General features: G+C 44.0%; 2 protein-coding genes across 4 annotated transcripts in view; one reads left to right on the plus strand and one right to left on the minus strand.

The window, feature by feature from the left end:
- Positions 1 to 6483, plus strand: part of ATP1B1 (ATPase Na+/K+ transporting subunit beta 1) — a 19836-nt gene extending 13353 nt beyond the window's left edge. The window contains exons 4-6 of the mRNA XM_006271810.4: positions 362 to 546; positions 3740 to 3820; positions 5028 to 6483. Coding sequence (XP_006271872.1) covers positions 362 to 546; positions 3740 to 3820; positions 5028 to 5294 — 533 coding nt within the window. The 3' untranslated portion in view covers positions 5295 to 6483. The remainder of the gene's footprint in view (positions 1 to 361; positions 547 to 3739; positions 3821 to 5027) is intronic.
- Positions 6285 to 27679, minus strand: part of NME7 (NME/NM23 family member 7) — a 154396-nt gene continuing 133001 nt past the window's right edge. Inside the window, exon 12 of one of the 3 annotated variants that reach the window (XM_019476132.2) lies at positions 6285 to 27120. In XM_019476132.2, the coding sequence (XP_019331677.1) occupies positions 26929 to 27120 (192 nt within the window). In that variant the 3' untranslated portion in view covers positions 6285 to 26928. The other 2 variants (XM_006271809.3, XM_014603932.3) reach the window with 2 other exon arrangements.

Consider the following 27679-nt stretch of genomic DNA (forward strand, 5'->3'; position numbering starts at 1 on the left):
AACAGTGATGTGACCAGATCATTTTCCTTTCTTGAGAGAGGTGACACAGCTGGGTTTTGGCTGTAACCAGATTTGAGACTGGCTCTTTGTAAATATAGCTGGCATTAAAAAGCATCCCTTTAATGAACACTTGCCAGCATATATTCTCTTCTGTATCCAGCCAAAGTGTGATCTATGGCTGGGACTTAGTTGTAGAGTGAATTTAAAAGGTGGTGGTGTTGTTTTTTGTTTGTTTGGTTAGTTTTTTTTTTTTAAAGTATAATCACTCTGCTCCTGCTTCTCATATGCCCACTCCCATTCCTGCTCTTGCTCCTACTTATGTATGTATGTACACACCTTTTTTTCTTTCTTGCCCTGGTAGATGTACCCTCTTCATACAAAGACAGAGGAGAATATAAGGAAGGTCAAGGTCGGAAGAATGTCTGCAAATTCAAACGCGACTGGCTGGGGAACTGCTCTGGATTACACGACCCCACCTATGGGTACAAGGATGGCAAGCCATGCCTCATTATCAAGCTCAACCGAGTTATGGGCTTCAAACCTAAGGCAAGTGTTGTGTGTTTGTGTGTAGTAGGTTCTTTTTTTCTAATATTAGAAGGACTGGTGGTATGACTTGCTGATCTAGGAAAAACTTAGAACTTGGCTCCAACGCCAGGGTGAAGGATGTGAAAAGTTCACTTGCTTGATCAAGAACTAATGTAGCTTTACTAGCAGAACTCCTAGTGTGGAAGTAGTTCTGCCAGTAAAGCTGATGTAGTCCTGAAGGGCGATGACTCCTGTCAATGGAGCTGCACCCATTCCAGGGAGCCTGGCTGCCTGAGTGCTGCTGCCGTAGGTAAAACAGCAGCTATCTCATATTTCAGACTTAGCCACAGTCTTCCTGACTCTGCTTATTAATCTGCTGATGGGGTTTTTTTTTGGTTTTTTTTATATGTATACTTTGCAGGTTTCAATAATGTTATTAAACACTTTTTAAGGCCCTTCAAAAGCTTCTATGGAAGCATTTTGTAAATTGCTAATGAGCTGCAACAAACTCCCATATTTATCACTCTTCTAGGTAACTTCCTTGTTCCCACTGGAATCTGCTAATTGTATTGCTTTTATAATGTGTTAGCTCTTAAAGTGGCACAAGATTTGTTGCCTTCACATATACTGCCACATGACAGTGGTTGTGCTACAAACAGAAATGGTTCTTACACCAATCTGTTCATCTGTCCCCTTCTCTCTGCCAGCCCATGGCATGCCATATTCATTCCCTGTCAGTGGAACATGGCACTTCCAGAGCCAGTAGCATGAGACAGTGTGGAGGAAGAGAAGTTTCAGACCAGTTCTATTGTTTCTATATGGAGAAAGCTTTTAGGTCTGAAAAGTCCATGAGATCATCTCATGGTGCCCACATGCAGCATAGACAACTTGCTTTCACCTAGTTATTCCCACTTGGAGCCTAGCAATACTGAATTTCAGAGTAAGCATGTGATACTGAATGATGGAAAATGTGAGCCTTGGGTACTGTTGGAGAGACACGCATAGGATGGGGGTTTGCTGCCTAGGGGGAGAGCAAATGCAAATGATACAGAAAAGCCAGCCCAATGTCTGCGTGTGGCATTCTGACAACCAGCAGAAAGGGAAAGTTGGTGGTTGGTGAGCAACTTGTAAGGAAATACCCCCAGTTGGATTTTTATCTTGCCTGCAAAGAGAGATTACCATAGACCAGTTTTAAGTTATGGCTCCTCTGGTCTGGTACCAAAGATCCTCAGACTTGCCCAGAAATGAGGTACTTAGTCCTTTGAGTTATTTAGGTGCCTCAAATGCATTTAGGATCTAACTCCCATCTTTCTGAGGGGACGAGAGTGACACAATCCTACTGTATTTGGATCTGCTTGGTGAAGACTATCAAGGATAGGAGGATGGCAGCTTGGAACCCACTTACTTCTGTCTCTCTCTTTCTCCCTCTCTGATTTGGGAGGGCCCTGTCAAGGTTCATCTTTCTTACTTTACCATGATTTGAGCAGAGGACCACGTGTACATGTGTTGGATCTTTCCTTTGTTGGAAGGGCCTGATATCCAAGCTCAGATCACCTTGCTCCAATGATCTGGGCTAGGTGACTCTGGGGCAGTGGGTCTCACATACTGCCATAGTAAATACTGCTTTCTTCGGCACCTACTGGATGCCTTCTCTCCTCACCTCTATCTTGTACTGTCCCTACAGCAACTTTGGAAGTTGCTGATGGGGAAAATATTAGCTGCCGTCTTGGACTACCAGCTACATCATCTTCCCAAGTGGTGTGGGTTTTCATTTGGGACCTATGTCTTCATAACACTCCAACTTTATAAGTCACTCCTCAGCACTAAATTCCTGCTAGGAACAGCAGAACTTCTGAGGCACATGGTACCAGTTAGTTGCACAGCTATTCCTAGTAGCAGCAGTAGCTTGCTTACCTCTAAACATTTCCTCAGACCAATTTGGGAAATTCCATCCCAGCTCTTTTACCCCATTGCTGAAGCTCAGCACTGCTAGTCACCACTTCCATTAGGAACCTTCTAGCTGTAATCTAGCGTGCTCTGTACAAATAAAAGGTAAAGCCAGATGTGGGGGGGTCTCTGCGCAACTTGACCTTTTAGGTGAGAACTATGCACGCTTTTCAAAGGTGCTGTCTTGTCCCTGTGCCATATAACAAGCATCACTGAGGGGCATGTGATCTCTCATCTGTTTCTCTTTTGAAAATTGCAGTAAGGTTTTCCTTCCATCCTTCTATATGCCCTGTATTAGTACTAAATGGTCCATCTCTCAAAAGGACCCAGTGGCCACATCTAGATGAGCGCTGCAGACCTGTCTGCAGTGTTAGCATTCTCCATGCTGCTACCTTGCAGCTCAGGGGAAGTGGGGAGGGATTGACTCCGAGAGATCCCAGGGTCACAAAAACCCACATGGGGAAAAACAGTGGGGTGGTGCATGTGGCAGCAGCATGCACCAACCAAAACCACAGCCTAGCCAGCCAGAGGCACAGTCTGGCAGCTGGCCAGGCTCCCAGCTTCAGGAGCACCATGGCTGCAGCTTCCCCAGCCCCTAGGACCCCAGGTAAAGCTGCTGGCAGCCTCCCCTACCCCACCCAGGGTAACCTGCCATGTGCTACAGCATGCATGGCACAGGCGTTGCCTGGGGACCAGTAGCAGCAGCACAAGGTCTGCTGCTGTTACTTGTCCCTAGGCAACCAAACATCCACGCTCATCTGGATGCGGCCAGTTTGTATAACTTTACTGAATCTGCTAGGTAGGCTGCTGAAGGTGATTTGCAGGCCTGTATCCCCTCGGACAGGTTCCTAACTCTCATAGAAAGCCCTTGTCTCTCAGTCAGTAAGAGTTAAGCATCAATTTCTTTTTGAGGATCTGGGTCTTAAAGGTTTCTGTGGTGTAGACACAACTGGGCTCACCTGCATTCCAATAGCGATTAGACTGTGCTGATTCACAGGCCTGTTTACATCTTAAACTATGATGAAATGTAGTGATGCCCTGAAAATTGCTACTGATGCAGTGCTTCAAAACTATGTGACCTAGAAAGAAATCTGGGTCAGCCGGCAAGTTTGTTTGCATCTCACTCTGAGCTTTGCAGCCAGAAATTGAACCTGTGTGAGCTAGTCTTGAACCTCAGGAAGATGGGATGTGTTGGGAAGTGGGATATAGAGATTCTGGGAACAGTCTTAAATGTATAACATTTCCCTGGTTTGGTCTTCTCTTTTAGCCTCCACAAAACAGCTCCCTCCCCGAAGACTTTGTAGGAAAATTCCATGAGAATATCATTCCTATCCACTGTGCTGGCAAGGTAAGTGGGGAAACACTACAGAGTAGGGAAAGGCTGTCTATGTCTCTTGTGTTAAATTTTGGACAGGCAAACAGTTGCTTCTTCTTATGAGAATCCAATATCTTTCAAAACGTGGAGTGGAAATATCAAATGTTGGTTCTCATCAGTCCGTTGCAAAGGGTAGACTAAGCCAAATTCATGACATGCACCATCCAAATTTTGCTTTTGCATTGTAACAGACTCACAAGGTTCAAAGCCATGCTCTGGGGGTGGAGGAAATTCTGAATTTGTACTGTTTATTCTAGCATGAACCGAATTTAAGTTTGCCTCATTCCTGAAACATGAGCCAGCTCTAACTGTCCACTCATTTATTTGCCTTTCTGCTGGCAAACAGATCCAATCCTTTATGCTGGGAACATCTTCCCATTAGGAACTGGATTGAGGCAACCAGCTCAGACACCGACCAAAGGAATGGTGACTGAAAACAAACACTGACCTAATCTGCTTGGAGAAGGATGAACTGGAAACTAAAGGCATCCTCTCAAGCTCTTCAGCCAGCTAGTTCTCAAAAGTAGAGGCTTGGTTGCAATATCTGTTCCTAAACATATGGAGCTCTTCACACAAGCAATTTGTGGAGACCAGACTGAGTGGCAAAAAGTTCACTTTCTGAAATATTTCCAACTCTTAGATTTATTAAGAAATAGCATGTTTCTTGTCAACTTTTCTAAGATCTTTTAAAGACCCAAGGATACTGTGATATTTGAAAGCATATCTAAATCTCTCCCAGCCATGTAGTTGGTTCAGTAAAAGATACCAACCACAAACTTGTCTCTTGCATATTAAAATCCCAGACCTTTCTTGTGCATAAAACTGATGCAAGTGGTCAGGGTGGAGCAGTGTGGATTGTACCACAACAGCTCAATGGTACAAGGTGACAACAGAACTGCTGAAATTGTAGAGAAGTACTTCTTAAAAAGAAAAAAAAAAGGGGGGACAGTCATTCTGATGTCAGATATGCTTCCCCAAACAAATTTTACTCCTTTTCCAGTTTATCTAGACTTATTCACTATCCCTTAGGACATGAAAATATTCTGTGCAATATGCAGAGTGCATTCAAGGGCTAAACAAAATTCAGTTGCTCAAAGATCAGTGGTTGGATACAGTGCTGGAATTTGTTTGCAAAATGGTGTTTTACTTTTCTTTTTTTCCTTCCTCCCCCTTTCTTTAGAAAGAAGATGATGTGTCTAAACTAGGCACTGTAGAATATTACGGGCTGGGGGGATTTCCTGGCTTTCCTCTACAATATTACCCATACTATGGCAAGATCCTCCAGCCAGATTATCGCCAGCCCCTGGTGGCAGTGCAGTTCACTAACCTGACCTTTGACACAGAAGTCCGCATAGAGTGCAAGGCCTACGGTGAGAACATTCACTATAGTGACAAGGACCGTTTCCAGGGACGCTTCGATGTTAAATTTGACATAAAGAGCAGCTGATCATAAGCACCATTTTTTCTTTCCCATCCTCCTAGCCATTTAAAAGTTTAAAATAAACAAAACAAAAAAAACCTACTAGTCTTGAACAAACTGTCATACGTATGGGACCTACACGTAATCTATATGCTTTACACTAGCTTTCTGCATTTACTAGGTTAGAATGTAAACTTAAAGTGTAGCAATAGCGACAGGAATATTTAAATATTTATTCTACTGTAAATGACAAAAGAAAACAATTGAGCCTTGGGACATGCCCATTTTTACTGTAAATTATGATTCCATAACTGACTTGTAGTAAGCAGTGTTTCTGGCCCCTAAGTATTGCTGCCTAGTGTATTTTATTTAGTGTACAGTACTATAGGTGCATACTCTGGTCACTTTTTTTTCCAAGCCATGTATTGTATCTGTTTTCTACTTTCTGTGAGCAAAAATGTTGGTGTCCAAGGTGTAAATACTCCATGGGACTAGAACTGGCATGATACTCTAATTTTTTTTCCCCCTCTTAAACATAAAGGCCCACCTGTGAGACTATTTAACAGCACTCCATAGAGCCCTCTTATTTTCCTGTAGTGTTAGGGTATTCTTATTTGGAGGGGTGGCAGGGAAAACTAACTTAAGTAAAGCTAAAAGAAAACTAGGTGATTGTGTACTGTGCTTTGTAGCGAATGCTGTCTCTTTCCACCTTTCCCCTCATCTTCCAGTATGTTGTGTGTGAGACCTGGGTCAGGCTATCACTCATCAGTGGTAGGAAAAAACTATTTTGGTTTTGTGTGTATTTTCTCTCTCTCTCACCTTTCTTTCTCTCTCTCTCTCTCTCTCTCTCCCCCCTCCTTTCCCCCCTCCCCCCGAGGCATCACACAGTGTGGTGCTAATGTCTTTATTGAATGTTTTAACCATTTTCATGGTGGAAGAATTTTATATTTATGCAGTTGTACAATTTTATTTTTTCTGCAAGAAAGTGTAATGTATGAAATAAACCAAAGTCACATGTGTGAAAATAAATCTTTATTTTAAACTTTATAAAAGCAATGCAGTACCCCATAGAATGGTGTTAAATGTTGTCTAAAGTGCAAGCCTCTATGTTCTAACATTATGTAATAATAGCCAGGAGTACAGTGCTCTTGTTGATCTTGTATTTCAGTCAGGTTAAAACATTGGAGAAATAAATGAATGAACACACACACACAAACACACCTCTTTGTGGCTTTTTTTCCTCTTCGGGAAATGAAACCATAGCTGTTTGTCCATGTTCTACTGTTTTATTTTAATTGTCAAGAATCTTGAAAAAATACTGAACCTGTTTAAAAAGAAAATTTTGGTCAGTTAAGTTTGCTAAGGCTGTGCTTAGAAAAGATTAGATGGTGCTATTCTTTGTCTAGATAAAATGTACAGTCAAGAATGTTCCCTTGGATCCCAGGATGTTCACTAGATTCTGAAAATTTGGCTGTATCTAGTCATCTTGAAAGCTTGTGTAGTTGAATAAAGCACAAGTCATCCTTGTTCACCCTATAAAAGCTGTGTTTACTACTTTCAAAGGCTGCACACAGTGCCATACCAAGCATAACGAAGGAGATCGCCCTGTTACTCAAAAGTGAACTTGCCTTTTTTTTTAAGTAGGGAATGGCAATAAAGTGAATTTGAAAGCTTTTAGCTCCATTACTCTCAACAGGGCATAGAACCAGCTTTGCTTTTCCTAAAGTAATGGATACATCACTGACTTTTACTTTGGGTACTACTGCTGATTTACCTGTTGCGTACTAATCTAAAGCAGCAACTCAGTGGTGGTATTTAATGAGATGGCTTTTTTCGTTTTTTGTCACTGTGCATGCCATGTAATATGAGATCTGCTACTATGTCAAAGCCCAAACTTCTCAAATCCCTGATGGAAACAAATAACGTTTTAAAAAATAAGGCCAAATTGTCATCCACTAGAAGTCAGACTTCACCACCTGCTCTGGAGCCTTTACTAGAAAGTGTGGCATAGACATCAAATCAAATGCTTATTACTCATGGTTACTTTGGACTTGAAGCTCTAAAAGCAGTCCACTTGTGGTTCACAAGAACACGGACATTGTTATTTTCATCTCTGGAACAGTGTTTCTGCTAATTAGGCTACTTCCATCTTTGACACCTTGGAGTTGGAACTGAGCACTCCCGAAAAGGGGAAGGAGGACTGGGGTACAGGGAGGCAGGGAGAATCTGGGAAGGAGACAAGATCTCACAACCTGATTCAAAAGGATTAGAACAGAGAGAAAAGTACCTTTGCAAAGCCAAGAAGTATGGTCCAGATTTCTTATTCAGCCCATCACCCCAGAATCTGATGCTCAAAGTAAATCAGTGATGCAATGAAACAGCATTTGTTTCTAACAAGAGAGTACTGGGACTGTCTATTTTAAAGGAACTAAAACATACCTCTTTGGAGCTGGCCTGTTAATGGCCAACTGTCACCCATTAGACTAATGCTGCTGCTTAGACAGCATAACTCTCACTAAAAGCATGCTCGCTGGAACTGCAGGAGAGGCAGGACCATTTGCTGGGTACCAGGCATCTCAATCTCAGGTAAAAAGATTCTAGCCATGCCTAAGCAAAGCAGGACATGTGGCTGGAACCTCGCCCCTACCTTGTTGCATGTTCAGGGTTGCACACGGTAGTGGCACACTAAGAGTCCAGTCACAAGCTCTACTGTCTTGGATCCTGTACCACACAGGGACAGTCCCTGCCCTGGCCAGCAGTATGCTACTGGAACAGATCCCAAGCAGGCGCTGGCTAAACAGTTCAACAGAGAAAACGCCTGCACTGTGAAGAAGACCTGATTGCAATGTGGCCAAGGATATGTACACACTTATAACATGTTTCCAATGAGACACAGAAGATGAAATGCTGGTCTTTTTGAGATGAAGAAGTTTTGCTATTGGCCTCAAAAGCTGCATTCACACGTGCGTGGATGCTTGATTCCCTGGGGAGAACAAGCAGTGGCACACCTTGTTCCACCACTAGTTGTCCCTGGGGGACACCTGTGCCATGTTCCCTCTGGCAGGTAGTGGAGGCTGGGGACAACATTGCACTGGCCCCAGCAGCCTGACCTAGGGTTCTGGGGATCCTCCTGGGGCTGCAGCAGTGGCAATCCTGCCGCGTGGAGCCTGGCTGGCAGCTGGGGCCCAGTTTTGAGTGGCGCACACTACTCCCATGTGGCCCGCTCTGCTTTTTTTCTGTGGGTTTTTCTGCCCCCTGGATAGCCAGGGCTCAACCCCACCCCTTTGCAGCACAGATAACAGTTAAATGTGTGGTATGTGGCACGACATACCACAGAGCCACACTTGTCTGGATGCAGCCAATAGGGTTACACTCTGTCATGAGTAGGGTCTACAGCTCAATGCTTTCCCTTTCTCACTCAAATTATGATTTTATTTGCATAGAAAATGAAGATACTAAATTATACACGAGTCTTCAGAGTATTCTGTAATGCATTCTACACCAAACAGCTACCAATGAATGCCAATCTAAATTGATAGTACAGGTCAAACCACTGTGTTTCAGGCCAGGGATGCTAATTTTCAATCCTGAGCATAGTGACTGAGACAGAATCCCATTACAGAAATATTACCCCTGGAGTTATGTAAACACAGTCTACATGGTCCCAGTTCTGTTCTCAGGAACTCTAGCCTCAGTGATCTCAGAAGAACTAGGACAATTCAACCTTCTGGTTAATACAATTAGAAATCCTCCAACATTCTATTTGTGATCCCACAACTGTCAAAGCATGGAGCACTTCCTCTACCCCCAGACTCCTAGAGGATCAGAAGCTACGTGCAAAAACAAGACATCCAGGCCCCAACATGACTACAACCAGGGATGATACAAAGGAGACTGACCTGGGCAAACACTGCCAGAATTAAAGGGCTATGAGAAATACGAGTCTTCCCATTAAAAATGGCTGCTGGGGGGTGCAAAAAGATAATGGAGAGATAACGGAGAGGCTGACACTAGGGGAACCTGCTATCGGACAAGCAGAGCAAAGAGATATATGATAATACCTCAAATGCTTCAAAGACACTTCATTCTGAAGGGATGCTGGATACTTACATTATATAACCTCTTTGGGGCAGGACCTTTGTTCTGTGTTTGTACACTATCTAGCACAAGAGGGTCTGGTCCACAGCGGCAACTCCTAGACATTACCACTACAGCACTGGATGCACTTTTCTCAAATCCCCAAGACATGCATCTTTTTAAATCATTGGCAGCAGCATCCTGCTGATTAAGAATTTTAATTTCATTGTTACTTATGGAGGAGCCTGTCTGCCACCATCTTTGCTTGGGTGGTTTTGGTTGTATAGAAGTGACTTTATAAAACCTGTTCTGCTCCAGAGGGCTGCTCCTTCCTTGCTGCTTAAATAATACATTATATGCTGCTTATTTGAACACTATGTTCTTTCTGCCAGATTGAATCAAGGTAGTTAAGTGTAATTTTATCCATTAAAGTGAATTTTATCTCTGTTCTTGTCAATACTAGCATCTGGATTCCACAGTGACAGGCACGTTAAAACATATCCAGAACACAGATACCTTTAAAGATTATAGCTAAGTGGCGTGTGTTAGCATACATGCTTCTGTGTAAACATCAGTGAGGTTTTATGGGGTCAGTGATTACAATGAGCTCTAACATGCCAAGCTGTGGGGTTTTATATCCAACTCTGCCCTGACCTTTCAGTCTGTCAGAGTCCACAGATGGAAGCCAGTGTGGGTCACAGACCTACAATGAGGGACAGACTAAAAGGATTTGTGCAGAAAAGGTAACATGGTGTGGAATCCATTCCTTTGGTGTACATAATTCTAAGCATCACCTATCTCTTTTGAGTCTGCATTTCAGACATCGTTAATGGTCAATGATAAAATGAAAGGGACTTCACGTTAGTCTGCCACTGAGACACCCCGGCCACTCGCTCTAACCTCTCTAGGCCTCAGAACCTCAATCTATGACACAGATATACTTCACTCACATTTGTACAGTGCTTTGAAATAATCTGATGAATGCCCCACTACTGGCAATAGTAAAGAGGGTTAATTACATTTGTCCTAGCCCTTAAAAGTCTCCAGCTCAGTGTGACCAGTATTCTCTCCACTCGCATGGCTTCTCTGGATAAGGAGCTCTCTCTCAGTTTCCGCTCACCCATGGCCTGAAAAATATCTGCCTTTTACATTAGCTCTTACTGGATTGTTTAAAAACCCATACAGAACGTGCTGACAAGCATCTCAAAGGTCAGAACAAGCACAATGAGTACTGTAGAACCTATGAAACTATGTGCCATTATGCTCTTTCCAGATACAATTATATGGGTCACCTGCCACCATACTCACAGTAAAACTTGTTAACAATTTACACATATATGGGACTGAAGAATGGAACCTCTGTTCCAAGAACTTGATTTTCAGTAGTGTTGTGTTGCTGAGTAAGACATTAAAATGACAAATGTAGCTACAGCTAATCAGAAGCGAACAGTATCACTCACCTCCCCCAGTTGAAATTATATATTTAAAAGCTAGCACTCAGGAAAGATGGTGAACTGATAACTGTGAGCGAGGCCAATGCTTTCAAACTACCTAGTGACTTTCAGTGCCTCAGTTGTAGGTGCCCAAGTAGACATGCCTAAGAGGGACCGGGTGCTCAGGAAGTTAAGCCCATGCCTTTCGTGAAGACAGACATTTTAAGATACTTCTTGAGCATCTAAAAGAGAAGGACCTGGGATTTCTCACCACTTTGGAAGCCAGCCAAAAATTATCTCCCTATCCACCATCCAAAGACACCAGAAAAATAAGCTTTCCCAACACACAGCTTCCAGTGGCCCTCAAACTGGAACTGGAAAGCATCTTAGTTTCCAGGACAGTGACACTTGGTCCTGACTAGCTCAGTGTGGACAGGCAGTGTTAACCAAAGACCTACAACAGAACACCCCTACAGCAACACACTGTAGTTTAAAGAAAGAAGAATGACAGAGCACTGATAACATAGGCCCTAGGGAGTACAGTACAGTACACTGCAACAGTCCACTCAGACCTTTGGTCCCCCTGGCTGACAAAAGAGGGCCAAAGGTAGTGACGGTTTAGCTCTAGACAATTATCCACTAGGAACTAGATTGAGGCGTGCAAGCCAAACTCATTTCACAAAGAACCTGTTCAATGGCCTTTGTCAAGCTTGCTACTGCTCTTGGCTAGATTTGAAGCAGAAGATGAAATTAAAGTAAGTAAGAAAGTAATCCCTTTACTAATCCCAGCAACCATTCCACCAGGGTAAACTGCTTTGCAAGTGCAGGTAAGTCTTCTCTGCTCCCTGCTCTCTGTATAACATGGATGAATAATTGTGACCCTCTGGCTTCAACCAAACTAATCAGCTCTCCTGGGAGAGCCTTATATTTATTTATTCAGATTGATATCCTGCCCTATCCGAAAGGCTCAGAGCAGCTTAGTTCCCCAGACAGTCACTAGCAGTGAACTGATTAATAAGAACTTAGCTCACTTCCCAGATTCTGGATCTGATTCATCCCATGCGGGGGACGACCTCACAACAACACTAGTGCTAGTGAGGACAATAGTTCCACCTACAAGCTTCCAGATACCTATTTCTAAACTTCCCGCCCTCTAGCAGTTTGGGGAGTTTGCAGAGTTGTGCAGGCAACAATAAAATCCAATACATCCTGACCAGGTCACTCATGCAGACAATTCTGGATGAGAATGGAACAGCATGTGCCCTGAAAGCAGAGAGAGGGCAGGTACATTAAAGAAAGGAAAGCAGGCCCCTCAAGCAAGCTGGCTTTCCAAGGACAAGGAAAGGTCTTGTTGGTAGAGGCAGAAAGTACTGCAAAGGAATTCAAACTGAAGGCCTGGAAATATTCACAATATGTGATTTGACCAAGCAATGGAAACTTCCCTCACAAAAATGATACAGGTGAGTTTTGTTCTGATGAAAGGGACACAGACTGCTGTGGAGTGATGCTCTCTGCTTAACCCTGGCAAGGTATGGCACAGCCTCAGACGAGTGCCTCTACCTCACCAGGATTGTTCTTGGGGGGTGAGAAGACAGTTCATTTATCATGTTTCTGGGCTTTGCTGATTGTTCCCTTCCCCCATCTGCTACATGTGTCAGGGTGTTTTTAAGCTTACCTCAGAGACATTGGGTGTTGGCTGCAGCCAAAGGCTGGGGACTTTGACTAGGGTGTACCAATGCTCTTGCTGGGATCAAAATCAGAGGTTCCTGGCTAGAGGGTCTTACTCCACTCAGGGTCAGACCAATCACCATATTTGGGGTCAGAAAAGAATTTTACCTCATGGCCATATTGGTATTAACTGGGTGGGGGGGAGGAGACAGAGGGCATGGGCAACTGGTGCCTCTTGAGTCGGGGGGGCATCCCCCTGCGGCCGATATCACTCACCAAAAAGCGTCTGTGCCACTGCTGGAAGTCCTGTGGCCACTTCCAGAAGCAATGCAGCAGCTTTTGCTGGTGGCCGTGCTCCCTGGCTGGTGCTCGCAGTGGGGGCACCGGCGCTCCCACCTGCCTCCCTGTCCATCGCCTAAACAGGGAGCGCAGCCTGACAGGGGATGCACCAGTGCTCTTGGGGGTGCACGTGCAGCCCTGTGCACCCCCTATGCATCACCACTGGCAAAGGGGGTTGCCTTCTTCTGTTAGCAAGGGGCATGGCTCTCTACCCTGGGTCTCTTGAACATATATTGACAACATTTCATAGAAGCAGGACATTGGCTGCCATGGTTCCCCTGCTTCACCTGTGGCAGGTTAGGGTGTTAGGTCTATGTTGCGTCAGGGTTGAAGGTAGTCTTATGTAGAGTTTAGATTATGGTATATATGGGATGGTTTGATAGGGATGATCCTGACTCAGGCAGGGGGTTGGACTAGATGACCTCTGGAGGTCCCTTCCAGCCTGCTTCCCTATTCAGGGTCCCACCCTGCTTAGCCTCTCACTCGACACTGACAGTCCCAGACACTCCCAACTGGGTAGGGCATGTCTACACAACCTCTGCACTGCACCTGGGACCACACCAAGAAGCATGCCCCACATCCCAGCAACGAAGCACTGAGAACTGCTACCTCACCTTTCTTCTGGGTCTGTTTGCATGCTGAGCTGGACTGAGCAATCAGGGTGTGCTGCCTGGCAGTGGTCCCAGATGAAGGGCAGGAGCAGTGTAGACAAGCCCCTTCTGTAAGCAGTGGTAGTGGGGGTGGTAGTGGGGGTAGGAAATGTAAACAATTCCTCTTTGGGGATGAGCTGAGACCATTACCCTGGTTCCCAAAAGGGTGGGGGCAATTTTCTATTGTTCCTCACCTGTTGCTTAATTAAAATCATCAGCCAAGAAATGGAAGGCTCCTCAATCCTCTATTAATCAACAACCAGCTGGTCCTCTGCATGAAGGAAACCTGCATGCAATTCACCCATGCCATCTCACAGAGTATTTTGATGCCACTCCCTTCTGATTCAGTGATCTAAACCCCCAGGGCAGTGAGCCAAATAACTTTAGCCAATCTATGACACTTAGGCCTCAGCATTCTTCAGGGCTAACTCAATTTCAAACCACAGCTGAAAACTGAAATACTGTGTTGGCCATTAGACCTGTTCAATATGGCAGCACAAATCTGGCTCCACTTTTTGATGGCCGAGAGAGAGTTCTGCCACAGCTGCTCTTGACTTAGCATAGTGCTACAGCAGCATCCTAGCTTGAAGCACTTAAAACAAAACTCACCCTGCATCTACACAGTGGCTTCCAATCCAAAGGATATAAATATAAACCAATGTGCAAACAAGGAGCTCATCCTACTGACATGAAGCCACTTCTGGGGTGAAACAAAGTAACTATTTAACAGTTTGTAGCATTAACCCACAGCCAACAGGAAGTGAGGAGAAACTATCCTAGATTAAAATGCAGACCCAGTTCAGATATGCAGATAGGATTATGGTCAGGACAACCAGGCGATGCCCTTCCCCTCTTACCAAAGTACCAAGGGACCCATAAGAAATAGAACTGCATAGGATGGTAAGGCAGGAACAATTTGTACTATTCACATGCACCTACAGGCTTTCAATTAACTGCTCAATGCATGGTCAGGATATAATGAACACAATGGAGACCATATTAATCAAAGGAGAGAGAACAGCACTTAACATGTAGCAATGCTATGGCATGTTCTGAGAGCACAGGCTCTTTTCAAATACTATGCTCAGTTAGGATCCATCTGTTTCAAAACATACAGGTGAAATTAAAAGGGTCCAAAGCAAGCCAGGGAACATTATTAAACAAAATGAAAAACTGCCATAGAACTAAAGATTTAAAAAGATTAAGTCTGGGTCCTAGGGTGTGAACATACCACACAGCCTTAGAATCATAGAAAATGAGGGTTGGAAGGGGCCTCAGGAGGTCATCTAGTCCAACCCCCTGCTCAGAGCAGGGCCCAGCCCCAACTAGATCATCTCAGCCAAAGCTTTGTCTAGCCGGATCTTAAAAACCTACAAGGATAGAGCTTCCACAATGTCTCTGGGTAACCTGTTCCAGTGTTTTACTACCCTGCTAGTAAGACAATTCTTCCTAATATCTAAACTAAACTTCCCTTGCTGGAACTTGAGACCATTGCTCCTTGTCCTGTCATCTGCCACCACTAAGAACAGTCTAGCTCCACCCTCTTTTGAACCCCACTTCAGGTAGTTGAAGGTTGCTGTTAAATCCCCTCTCAGTCTCCTCTTCTCTAGACTACTAAGCCCAATTCCCTCAGTCTTTTCTCATAAGTCACGTGGCTTAGCCCCCTCAACATTTGTTTTGCCCTCCACTGGACCCTCTCCAATTTGTCCACATTTCTTCTGTAGTGGGGGGCCCAAAACTGAACACAGCACTCCAGATGTGGTCTCACCAGTGGTGAACAGAGGGGAGTAATCACTTCCCTTGACCTACTGGCAACTCTCCTACCAATGCAGCCCAGTATGCCATTAGCCTTGATAACAAGGACACACTGTTGGCTCATATTCAGCTTATTCCACTGTAACCCCCAGATCCTTTTCTGCAGAGCTGCTGCCCAGCCAGTCAGCCCCCAGATTGTACTGGTTTCTGGGATTGTTCCGTCCTAAGTACAGGACTTTGCACTTGTCCTTGTTGAGCCTCATGAGATTTCTTTTGGCTCAATCCTCCAATTTGTCTAGGCCATACATCTACTACTCCCCCCAGCTTGGTGTCATTGGCAAACTTGCTGAGGGTGCACTTTATGTCATCTTCCAGGTCGTTGATGATATTGAACAAAACTGGCCCCAGGACCAACCCCTGGGGCACTCCACTTGATACCAGTTGCCAACTAGACATCGAGCCATTCATTAATATTCTCTGAGCCCAATACTCCAATCAGTTTTCAAACCCCCCAACAGGCTGTTCATTCAGCCTGTACTTCCTTAGCTTGCCTGCGAGAATGTTGTGGGGGACCATATCAAAAGCCTTGCTAAAATCAAAGTACACCACATCCACCGGTCTCCCCACATCCACAGAGCCAGTCACCTCATCATAGAGGGCAATCAGGTTGGTCAGGCATGACTTGCCCCTTGTGAATCCATGCCGACTCTTCCTAATCACCTTTTTCTCCTCCAAGTGCTTTGAAACGGATTCCTGAGGACCTGCTCCATGATATTTCCAGGGACTGAGGTGAGACTGACTAATCTGAAGTACCCTGGATCCTCCTTTTTCCCTTTCTTAGATATGGGTACTACATTTGCCCTTTTCCTATCATCTGGGACCTCTCCCAATTGCCATGAGTTGTCAAAGATTATGGCCAATGGCTCTGCAATCTCATCAGCCAACTCCCTCAGCACCCTAGGGTGTGTCCCGTCTGACCCCATGGACTTGTATATGTCCAACTTTTTTAAATACAGTAAAAGTTCTGTTAACCGACATCTTACAAGTCGGCACGCTCAATTAACCAGCATGCCGGCTTGTAAGATAAAGTGAAACCGGAAGTGCCTACTATGGCACTTCCGGTTTCTCCGAGCCCCCATAGGCAGGGGCAAAGCAGCCTGCGCTACTGAACCCCCATAGCCTGGAGGCACAACAGGCTGTGCAGGGCCCACCTCCAAAGTGGTGATGTGGAGGGAGGGTCAGCGATGCTGCGGAATGGGCGGTGGGACGCCCCAGACCTGGCGGGAAAAGAGGCAGCCCGGGCCACTCAATTAACCGGCATATTTTGTTATCCAGCATCCCACATTTCCCATCCCACTACCTCATTCCACTAGCTCTCCTGTGGGGCTTCTGGATGGGTGTGAAAATGTACACACCACCCCGCTGCACTGCATCAGGAGATGTTATACTGTGCATCGCCTGGGTCATTGGGCCTCTCACTCTCTCTTGGGTCTCTCACTCCAGGTGCCTCTGACTCCTAATGGGCATGAACATGCCTTGTTGTCCTTTACTTAGTGAGGAGGAGAAACTTGCCCCAAAGCACTCAGGTCAAGGGCAGCCTCTCAAAATAATGGCTCAACAAACTCTGCTCATAATGGAAATCATCATTACTTTGATTTGTAACAATGCATCAATCTTACTCTCTATCTACATGTCTGTTAATGTATGCCTAGGTGGAGCTAAGGAATGAAATCCTGTCACAACTGAAGGGGCTGGGGAAGCTCCTTTTGCCTCTGGTGGGGTCAGGATTTCATCCAAGGTTCCCATGCATTACTTAGGTTGGAAGCTCCTCTTCCATTTTCTTATGCATCTGTACAGCACCTAGCGCAATGGGGTCCTTGTTCTGTGGCTGGGGCTCCTGGGTGCTATTCATATCATTGTGCATCACTGGCAAAGTAGGTACTACTAAAATACTGTGTATTGCAGAAGAAGGCTTGAGGAAATGTTTCCATGGGATTCCTTGAACGGGTAGTGTTCATGCTCATTGGAAATAACAGTCAGCAACCTGTACTGCACATTAACAGAGTTTTATTATCAACCCGATTCTCCACTCACACCACTGTAAATAAGCAGGACTTTCACTGAAGCCAAATGAGTTGAAGCAATGGCAGAAGAATGAGGCTCTAGATATTGCAGCTCTATGTAATTTTTGCCTAACTGAGCTCTCAGGGGAGGGAGAAGTGGTGATCTGCAAAGCTGAAGAGTAACAGCCTGACGCTCACACAGCTGCGTACACCGCAAGGAGGGGGCACTTCCCTAAGCAGAGAAAGGTATTCTAATTCCAAACTCCCTGAGCACGAGACTCTCAGAGAATCTGGGGTTTATTACTTCATTTATTTGGTTCGACACATTTGGCCACCCTGCACTCCAACTGCACTTAAAATATTCCTTTCCACTTCTTGGCTTAATCAACAGCACAGAACAGCTAAGCACTGATGAACAGCTGCCACCCCCTGCCTGGTGGTGACTACAGGACTCAGGCTTTTAGGCCGTGACTATAGTCTGCCTCCTTAATGAGCCCAAAGCAGAGGACATTAACCCCATTTGTATGCTCCTGCTCCATGTATGCCTGAGCTGAACAATTAGGCAGCACAGATGGTAAAGTGGTCCTGAGTGCAATCCAGCACCACTATGGCAGAGAGCCTCAGAGCAGTCCCAGGACACATGCCCAGGACCTAAGCTAGGTATACTGTCTAATTGTCAGGTTTGGGAGCACATGATGGAATGGTAGGAAGTGAGCAGAGCTTATTTCTCTCAGTGGCAGGTTTGGGCTCGGCCATAAGGTGGCATAGGCCTGGCCTTACACTCTAAATGGAGAAGAGGCAAGGCGAGAGAAGAATTTGGATGGATTTTTAAGAAGGAAGTCCAGCAGTAGGCTGGGGCTCCATTCAAAGGTTCAGCTTTGGGACCCTCCTCTTTACTAGATAATCAAATTAATATTTAACCATAATGCGAAAAGGAGCCCCTGACCTGGTTATGGCTAAATACAATCAGATGACCTGCACTTTCCTAGTGCTGCCTATACATGCAGGCTACTGAGTCACACATCCACCAAATTATCTTGCTCAGCCTGGTCCTTGTGTGGGCAGGAGTATGTCACAAAGCCCAGCCTTGTTTCTTATGTAGATGATCTTTGAGATGAAGGAAAACTTGCTGGACTCCTTAACTGACCTACTTTCAAACTACCAACTTCCTCCAAGTGCGCAGAAACACCTCATCTTTGGGGAACAGGAGGCATGTGGACCCCTCCTTGCCTGATAGTGAAACCGTATTAGCCTCATTGGAGCTGTGATCACAGTTCCAGCAGTTTGCTGGGTCAGTCTGGAACAGGCACAAGCATTTAACCAACCCTTTTCAAAAGCAGGCAGCCAATGAATGAATAAGATCCAAAGCTTTATGAAGGGTAATTCATCAAAACAGGGCTAAAAGAAACACTAAGTCTTTCTATTGGGCCTGGGTTTTTTTTCCTTTTCTACAGGTCAGTACAGAAAGTCAGCTTCATTCCTTATACTGTGTACCCAGAATCAGGAAATGTTTTGAGACAAAGTTCCAGTGCTAGTGATCAATCTTTGATTTGCATAAATACTATTGAATTCAATGCAAAGATTTTCCTGCGTTCCAGATTCTTACCAACCTGCTTCCTGGATAGAAAGAATCCACAGTTCCAACATCTTAGTAGACTTAAAGCACAAGCACAATCATTGCACAAATCTCCCTACAAATGAGCTGGCTTCAAGATATGCTGAAATTTGCACCTGACCATCATTTCAAAATACCTATTCTTTATGAAGAGTTCAACCCCCCTGCCACTTTTTTTTTCCTTTCTCAGTTGAGATGATTAAAGCATCTTACCCAGGATTAGGCAGCTCAGTATGGGCCCCTGATAAAAGGCTTCACTGAAAAAAATTGCCAAATGATCGAAACAGTGGATTCTTTATTAATAATTTAAAGCCCCATGAGAGGAAATGCGGTGCTGATGAAATGTCCTTGCTGAAAGGTTCACTGCCATGTTATGTGCTTCCGCTGTGTAATGTTTTACAAATGATATAGCACTGTGAATAGTAAGAAAGAATTCTCAGCTGTTAGGGCCCAGTTACATAATACCAGAGATGTTAATAAGTTACAAGCAATGCAGGAGACCTTTGTCCATTATGTGACATGCAAATTTCACACTAAGCACATTTGTGCTTGCCAGAGTTATTCATTTACGTACTTTATTAAATTGGTCATAGTGCAGTCTTGATGCACCAAAGAGATTAGTTTAATATTTGTATCTTTGAACAAAAGGACCAGAGTCCTGCCATTCATAATTCTATTTGCATGTTGCCTTTCATCCCAAATGGTTACACTAAGTACACACAGAGTTCACTTGTCCACTTCTAAAATCAGCTTCCTTTGAAGTGGAATGTGGATCATTTGACCGAGCCCCTGCATCCCCACGCAACAGATTAGGGCAGAAAGAGAAGAATCCAAGTGAGATTTCAAGTTGGCACTCAAAAAGACCAATGTACCAACATTCCTCTAATGTCCTGATATTCAGCAATGTCCTGTAGAAAGGGTGATCTTTATTCCAAATGACTTAAGCAAAACATCAAAATGAGAAAAAAGGTGAAGTGTCTGTAGGAGAAAAAAGCCTGTGCTTCCTTTGGAAACTGGTGCAATAAATTTGCCCCCAAAATTGCAGCAGCTCCTGTGGAGAGGGACCATCTAGAAAAGTTAAGGTATAGTAACACAATTGCACAGGCTCTCCTGCAGCATTAGCTTAAATACTGACTCCAAGAGAATAATGCCACCTTTTGAGTCTCCATCAGCATTACCTACAGCAGCACTTCCAGGGCGGACACAATTATGGACCTGGCTCAGCCTGTCAATACTTATCATGTAAGATTACAGTCAAAGATGGCACTTGCCATTTATAGAAACCTGGATCAGAATCAGCTGAACTTCTGATCTCTCAACCTCTGTAACAACAGAACTGCCTCTTTCCAAGTCTATCCAGCAACTGCAAGCAACCTGAATAGCTGAATCTTTTCATTTGCCTACTGTTTCCAAAGCATTTGAGTTGCTTTGTAAATCACCACGAATGCTGAATAACTTTCTGCCCAGCATCACTGCAGTGAAACAAAGGTTGCCAGTTTACAGTCCCATCATGAATACCAGCTCATGGCTGGAATGTAAGAAAAAGGATAAATCACTTATAAGAAGCAGTTGTCTGAAAGGTTAAAAGAAAAACACCACTGTCTGGGATCAAAGCAACTCATTTCAATAAGTCACTTGCACTTTGTCGTTAACGGTTGTTTGAGGTGAAGGGTGGAGATACAGATATGGACAGAAATTGAGGAAGTTATGATGAGGTCCAGACTGAAAACTTGCTTGAGAAATTGGAAAATCTCCCATCTACCAACCTCCTCCCAGCACACCAGAGAAAAAGCTTACAATTCAGGGGATCAATGGTGAGGAGAACCTGGATATCATCCTGCTAAGTCAACTGTAAGGATGGTGAAGGAGACAGAAGAGGAGAGGATGAGTGAGCTGTGTGGAGGAAGTCATTCCAAACTTGTCATGTTAATGCTCTCATGCCCTAAGGCAGCAGAGCATTTTGTAAAATGAGAGCCTGACATGGAGAGCCAAAGTAACTATATCTCTGCCTATGCAGCAGTCAAGAGGTATGACTACAGATCAGGCAGACGTCCCCAAGCCAGCTTTAGCTTTGCTGGCCTGGGTACCAACAGCACTGAAAAGATAAATGACCTGGCCTTCAGCCACTAGGGCTGAGCGAAACAGCACCATTTTGTTTCAACTTCTGTTTCGACAGAACAGTGTTTCATTTCGAGTTCTGTTTCATTTCGAAAGCACTGTTCTGTTTTGTGTCGTCAAAACTGTTTCGCTGTTTTGACACTGTTTTGACGTTTTGCCCATAGATATAACGGGGAAGCATGAAACTGCCTATAACTGTCATTTCTTTCCTGATTCAGATGAAATGTGCACGGATGGTAGCTGCTTCTGAGGGCATGAAGCCTGCCAATTTTCAAGGAGATAGGTGCAGAGGTTTCTCAGAAACTGCACCTCAAGCTGCTGACAAGCAAAACTCATGACGTGTGACTGTGTGCATACATTAAAACGTGCCCTCACTGGCCTTGTGGCCTCTACACAACACAGTAGTGTGCCCCAATGTGGTCTCCTCCTCCCCTACAGCCTCACTCCAGTCCACCACTAAATAACAACAGGTAAGTAAGCAGCACAGTAACACTAGCATCTCAGGCAGCCAAACTGTCACTGAGCCTTTCTTTCCTTTTCTGCAGGAGCTTCTTCTCCAGCACGTGTGTTAAGGCATGCCTTCACTGCATCCTTCCCCCCTCTTTCCCCTCACACATTTCACACGGCCCTATCAGCCACCAAGCACATACATGCTGTCATGACTTTGCTACTATTGGAGCCCAAGTTAACTAGGTTAGAGCTAGCGCTGGCATATCTACATACCGTGCAATAACACCTCCTGACTGCAGACCAGATGCACAGGCTGTGGATCCTGTTCAGCTCATGCTCTTACAAAAATACTTACAAAGCAACTAATGAGACTGCTTCAAATTATCCTGCCAGTCCTTTAACTGCAGGATCATGGACCATGGTCAGGTCATGGACCAACTGTCAGGTCTCCCATTCTGTGCAAAAGGAGCTCTTTCATGCTGAGAGCACTCTGAGGTGACTGAAACCCCATGGTGGATCAGGTTATCTTCTCTTTTACTATGCCCTGGTTATGACATGTCACAGGTTTCACCCTCCTCTTCCTGCTTCAACAGATCTAATTCTACTGTTCCGTAATCAGCAATGGCATGTACTCAGGCAACTTCTGAGCATACTCCCACCAGAACCACGTGCACACATCTGCACTAGCAAAATGAGTAGCCATAATATAAGCATCAGTGCCAGTGGAAGCAACTGTGTGAAGGGTGTTTGAAACAGGGTAGAGATATTTTTATTTATGTATCAGAATGAATTGTCAAGTGATATCTTAGAACCACTGCTGACAGCATCTATAAGGTGGCTGTTAACTTTCCTAATGCAGACAAATCCCAAGAGAATGAAGCCATCCAGATGTCTCAGCACAGGAACCTTGACCCTAACAAAATAGAATTGCAGACAACACCAGATTCAAATTTGCATGAACATGATTCAGAGACTGAGAGGCACACAGCCCCTTGTAAAACTGTTCACAAAGTAGTAACATGTACCAAACTGATCTGCTGAATTTCCTTGACTGATAATTCAAATAAGCTTCTGCAGATACATCTCAAGGTGTTCAGTTAGTTAAGATCCTATTTATTGTCCTCTGGAAATGGTACCACCTTCCTCTGGGAAGTTTTACCCTTTAACTTGCTTTTACAAGTTATAACATATATTTTGTTAACAGCTTTGGGAACAGTTAGGTATTGAATAGTACTAGTATCACAACCATTCACACATTAGGATTTTTTATGGACTTGCTGCTACAAAAGATTTGAATTATCAAAGACTGGTGGTAGGAAAAACTTAACTTGACCTTTACTGTCATGGAAGATGGCGAGTATAGTTTTCTATGAGTTACACAAAAATACTACATAGACTACTGGGCAATGGCTACATCATCTGCTAATTAAGTGCCCAATCAAGCATCCCTACCTACTCTTACCTAAATCTACATGAGCCAATGACACACAGCACCTTGCAAGATCAAGATAGAAAATGCCAATACTTTTAGATGGCAAGTGCATGCGCGGTGCATTGTTTGTTTAGTTTGCCATGGCAGACTCACTAGTGATGTCCTGAGGCTCCAAGGGCAGAGTTTTAAAAGTACTGAAGTGGTCTAAAGAAACAGATGGGCAAAGCCTGTGGAATTTTAAAAGTCCCCAGACAGCCACCTGTCACTGATTAAAATGGGAGAGGAGCACCTAGTCACTTCTGAAAATCCCACTAGGAAATGTCTATGTGCCTATCTCCCATGGAAATCATCAGCAATGAAGGGTCAGGGCACTTATGGAAACCTACTATCTGCTGCTTTGGGCAGCCAAATACCTTTATAAGTCTGGTCCTGAGTGTACTTGAATATTTCTCAGAATGGAAATATTCTGAGAAATATTCTCACTTCTGAGGACTTTAACAGCATATGTTATGGGAGAGGAGGCCTCCAAGCTGGGCATGAGTGTGGATGGTCTCAAACCATGCACTTATGCTTCATTGCTGAGTCTAAACCAGGATCCAAATTCTTCTGCTAAAACCAAACCTGATCTTAACTCCCCCTTGAACTTCAGAAGGGTAGATTCAGCAAAAGTAAAATATCTGTGGTAACTTATTTGCTCCAAGAAAACTATTAGGAAAGATTCTCAGGTCCAGGACAGAATTCTGGGTGCATAAAAGTAACAAGGATCTACTCCAGACTAACTGATACCCTGGGGGCTAAGGTGGTCATTTGGTATTTGAGATGCCAAGGATCCAGGATCTACCTGATTCAGAGCATAAACTTGAGTGAGTCCCTTAACAACAAAGTCAGTCTTTTTCTTCCACTCTCTCTCTGGCCTAATTAATACTTAATTATTTATATAGAAAGGAACAGTTCCAACAGGGAAGAGACTCTGTGGCCCATTCACATGGGATGTGGAAAACCTGAGTTCAAGTCCCTGCTCCCAAAGTATGTCATACACCCCACAGGAGTGGTTTATTTCCTGAAATGCTGGTTATTCTCCTTGGGTTTCTTCTTCATGGGTCTTCCCACCGCTACAAAAAGGTTTGCTAATTCTTACTTTCAAAAAAGATTTAAAATCTCAAAACTCCTCATGAAACAAAACTCTTGTTTCTGGCCAGCCCTATCTACTACACTTTCAACCACATAGGTTTCATCAGCTGTGCAGTTTCAGTAAGTGTCTTTTTTGGCACTCTTCTGTTATTTTGGAGTCTTAAGTAAACCAAGCTCTCTGGGAAATGCATTCAGCAGTATATCGGATGGGAGTTCACTAAGTACACTAGAATGAAATTTTACAACATTCTTGTGGGGAAAACAAAGGATTATTTTTAGCTTTTACCAGTGAAAACATCCCAGGTTAATACACTGTCCCATAAGTGTTTCATCTCTCTCTGTCCACCCCTTGACTTCCAAGAGCAAGTGAGAACAAAACTAAGACTAACATTTCTTTTCTAAATCAGTCCTTTTGGCCACTCCTTGCTGCACGCTGACATTCATTAATATACGTTTACACATACATACATATGTATGGATTTAAAGAAAATGTAAGGTCTGGTTCAGCAAAAGGGAAGGGCATCTCCAGTAGGCTCCCCCCACATTATACCACAAATAAAGAAGAAATCATATATTTAGGAATGGAAATATGCTGATACTCAACATAGTCAATGACGTTTCAGATTAAATTGCACCTCCCCACTTCTGACACTGGTCAGTCAGAGTTAATGAATAACGCTGATGTAATTAGCAGTTGGCTAAAACAGGTAGTTTGCTGCACAACGCCAAGAGTTCAGAGTCAGACTACAGGGGGTGAGTGCCAATTAACTGATTTTTTCTTTAAAAGCTGCTTCCTAGTTTTTCTAGTCCCATCAACAGAGCACCATCAGGTGACAATGAAAATGTACTGCATAGAACTAACTAAATTCAACTAAAAACTATTCTAAAATAAAGTCAACCACTTATGTTCCTAGATTGGATCCCACCAGTCCTACTTGTCCTACCAGTCCCTTTGGAACACTATTTGTGGAAAGAAAGCCAGAGTCTTCTCTTTCCCTGTAGCCCTGAACCAATTCAGGGTTCTGCACCATCAAGATCAACTAAAGGTTTGCTATTGACTTCAATGAGCATGTGGCCTGGCCCTCAGGAACTCATTTTGGTCTCTCTGTCTTTGTTTTTTTTTTTAAGAAGTCAAAGCATTTTGTTCCATCTCTGGCCAAGGCAAAAAGTAATTGTGCCAAACACCACTCTTCATTCATATCCATTTCAGGTAAATCTTAAACCACAGCATATGGCAATCCCTCCTGAAATCTTAATAACCAGCTGGTAGAAATAAGAATACTTAAACAGATCCTATGGAAAACACCAATAACCTGCTGGAAAAGTTCATTCTCCCTCTCTCTTACACATTCTCCCTTTTCTTCAGCTCAGTACATGCTGGCCAACTACTCACCTGTAGTCCATGGAAAAGGCAGGGAGGTAACCAGATGCCCCTTTTTCCATCTCATTTTGGTCACAAACCAACATTAGCAATTTAGGAATTAACCCACACTTTCCATCTTCAAAACAGAGGTAACAGTCTTCCTGTGGGCCATCTTATCCATTTAAATTATAAGATCCTTGGAACAGAGTTATCTCTTGCTATGTGCATGTCCAGCACCTAGTGCAATAGGGGCCTTAGCCATGATTGGAACCTCATGGTTTTATTGCAATACGTCTAATAACCCCCTTCTCCAATCAACAGGCACAAATTCATTAAGGATCTCCTTCTACAAGCATATTGGGCCAAATTCACCCTAACAGGAGTGAACTGTAGCATGTCTGCATTATTAGTGGGATATAGGCAGACAAGGTTCTTTGGGTAGATGTGATATCTTCTATTAGACTGATTAAATACTTGGAAAAATTGTTCTTTGCAAGCTTTCAGGCACAAACACCTTTCTTCAGACATAAGGTGAATATGTTGGTGTATGTGGAAATTTTTACATGTGCTGTGGGACATGGCACCAGGTACTTTAATTAACGAGCTGCGCTAATTAAAAGCACCCGTGCGTCATGTGTATTGGCGCTCCTGTGCTGAAAAAAAGGCAACAGGGTACTCTGAACTAAAGCTCAAATGTGTTTTATTTCAAAGCACCCTGCTGCCATGTTTTCAGCGGGGACACACGGGGATGCTGATACACGTGATGCTGAAGACTGCCAGAGCATATCAATTTTTGTGCTCCAGCAGACTCGATTAATCAAGACTGCTCTGATGCACTGGATTTCCAGCACCTCATAGCAGACTCCCCACATGTCTATGGGGGCCCACTGTGCTCTCCTGGGTAGAGCAGAAGCCAATATGCAAAATGCAGGTCTGTGAAAATGAAAATGCGTGGCAGTGAGGTTCAAAGGGAATGGGAGACAATAGGTGTGAGAACCTAGTTCAGGGGTGAGGGGGAGGGGGAGAAAGTGATAGAATGTAGCTTGTAAAATGCAAACAGGTTACTTATAAACAGGATTGCACTGAGCAACCTAGGGGTAACTGAGATGTAAAGATTAGCCACTGAACAAGGCTGCCCTCGGGTCAGAGGCAACCTGAGATGTGCAATGAATAACATACATGCTATCAAGTCTGGACCTGCTGATTGTTGGGGCAGTGTCACGTGGCTCAAATTCACTCCCTGGCACACCAAGGACTGCAGGAACCTGGCAATGCAGGGTTATTTAGCTTGGTCATTGTGCCATGCTAATATAGCATGCTGCTTCCAGGTACTTCTGCATGGTGTTGGCTTGTGCTATACTCAAGGAGACTTTAGGAATTTTCTGTGAAAAAACTTGTCTGAACCTGTCCATCTTTTCCTCTGTAATCCTTTTCATGGAGTCTTTCCCAAGGATCAACCAAGTGCATATTATCTTGTGGCTATTTCATCAAGCATGATAAGCTCTTGCACATACTAGAATCTAAAAGCATCCACAAGTTCTTTTTTTTATTTTGGTTAGCTGAGTTTTCAGTCAATTGCATGAGTTACAAAACAGAGATTAAAAGAAGTGCATGCATTCCAGCAAGAGGAAAGGCTCCTGTCATTTCCATGATAATACTCGTTTGCCAAGCAATCAGAAAGACACATTCCCTGCTTCACTTCATTAATAAAGCAGTGTTGATTGATGCTCCTCATTATTGCGGGTTCAAGCTCAGACTGCTGAGTGAGAACAATTGATGGATCCAGAGTCATGTTATGAGTACAAATTGCCAATGATCAACGTGATAAAGGCAACAGACCAGCAGTGTAACAGGCATGGATGTTAATGGAATGCAAATCACATGCTTAAGACCATAATTCAGTATAATGGGGTACTATGTTTAGTCTGTGAATCAGCTGTGGGAGTGAAGATCTGAGAAAACAGAATTTGAATTCATGCAGTCAAGGCCCTGGGGCAGAACCACCTCTTCAAAGCCCAAGTTAAGGCTAGAGTCCCAGCATAAATGCTTTGTGCCACTTTGTATCACCTATAAACCTCATGGAACCAGTCAGTTAAGCTAGGTTTACAGCCCCTGTGCATCATCAGACAATGCAAAGCAGCCAGAGTTCATTTGTGAATCTAGCCTGCATTTTCTAATAAGCTAGGGACAGATATTACACATAAACTGGTTTAAGTGATCAGAAACTGGTTTAAACCTGTAACAGAACAGCTGTTCAGTGCACATAAACCAGTCTGAAAATGGCTGAAACTGGTCTGAGATAAACCTGGTTGGATGTA

This window comes from Alligator mississippiensis, chromosome 1 (assembly GCF_030867095.1).
Source record: "Alligator mississippiensis isolate rAllMis1 chromosome 1, rAllMis1, whole genome shotgun sequence".
Lineage (NCBI taxonomy): Eukaryota > Metazoa > Chordata > Crocodylia > Alligatoridae > Alligator > Alligator mississippiensis.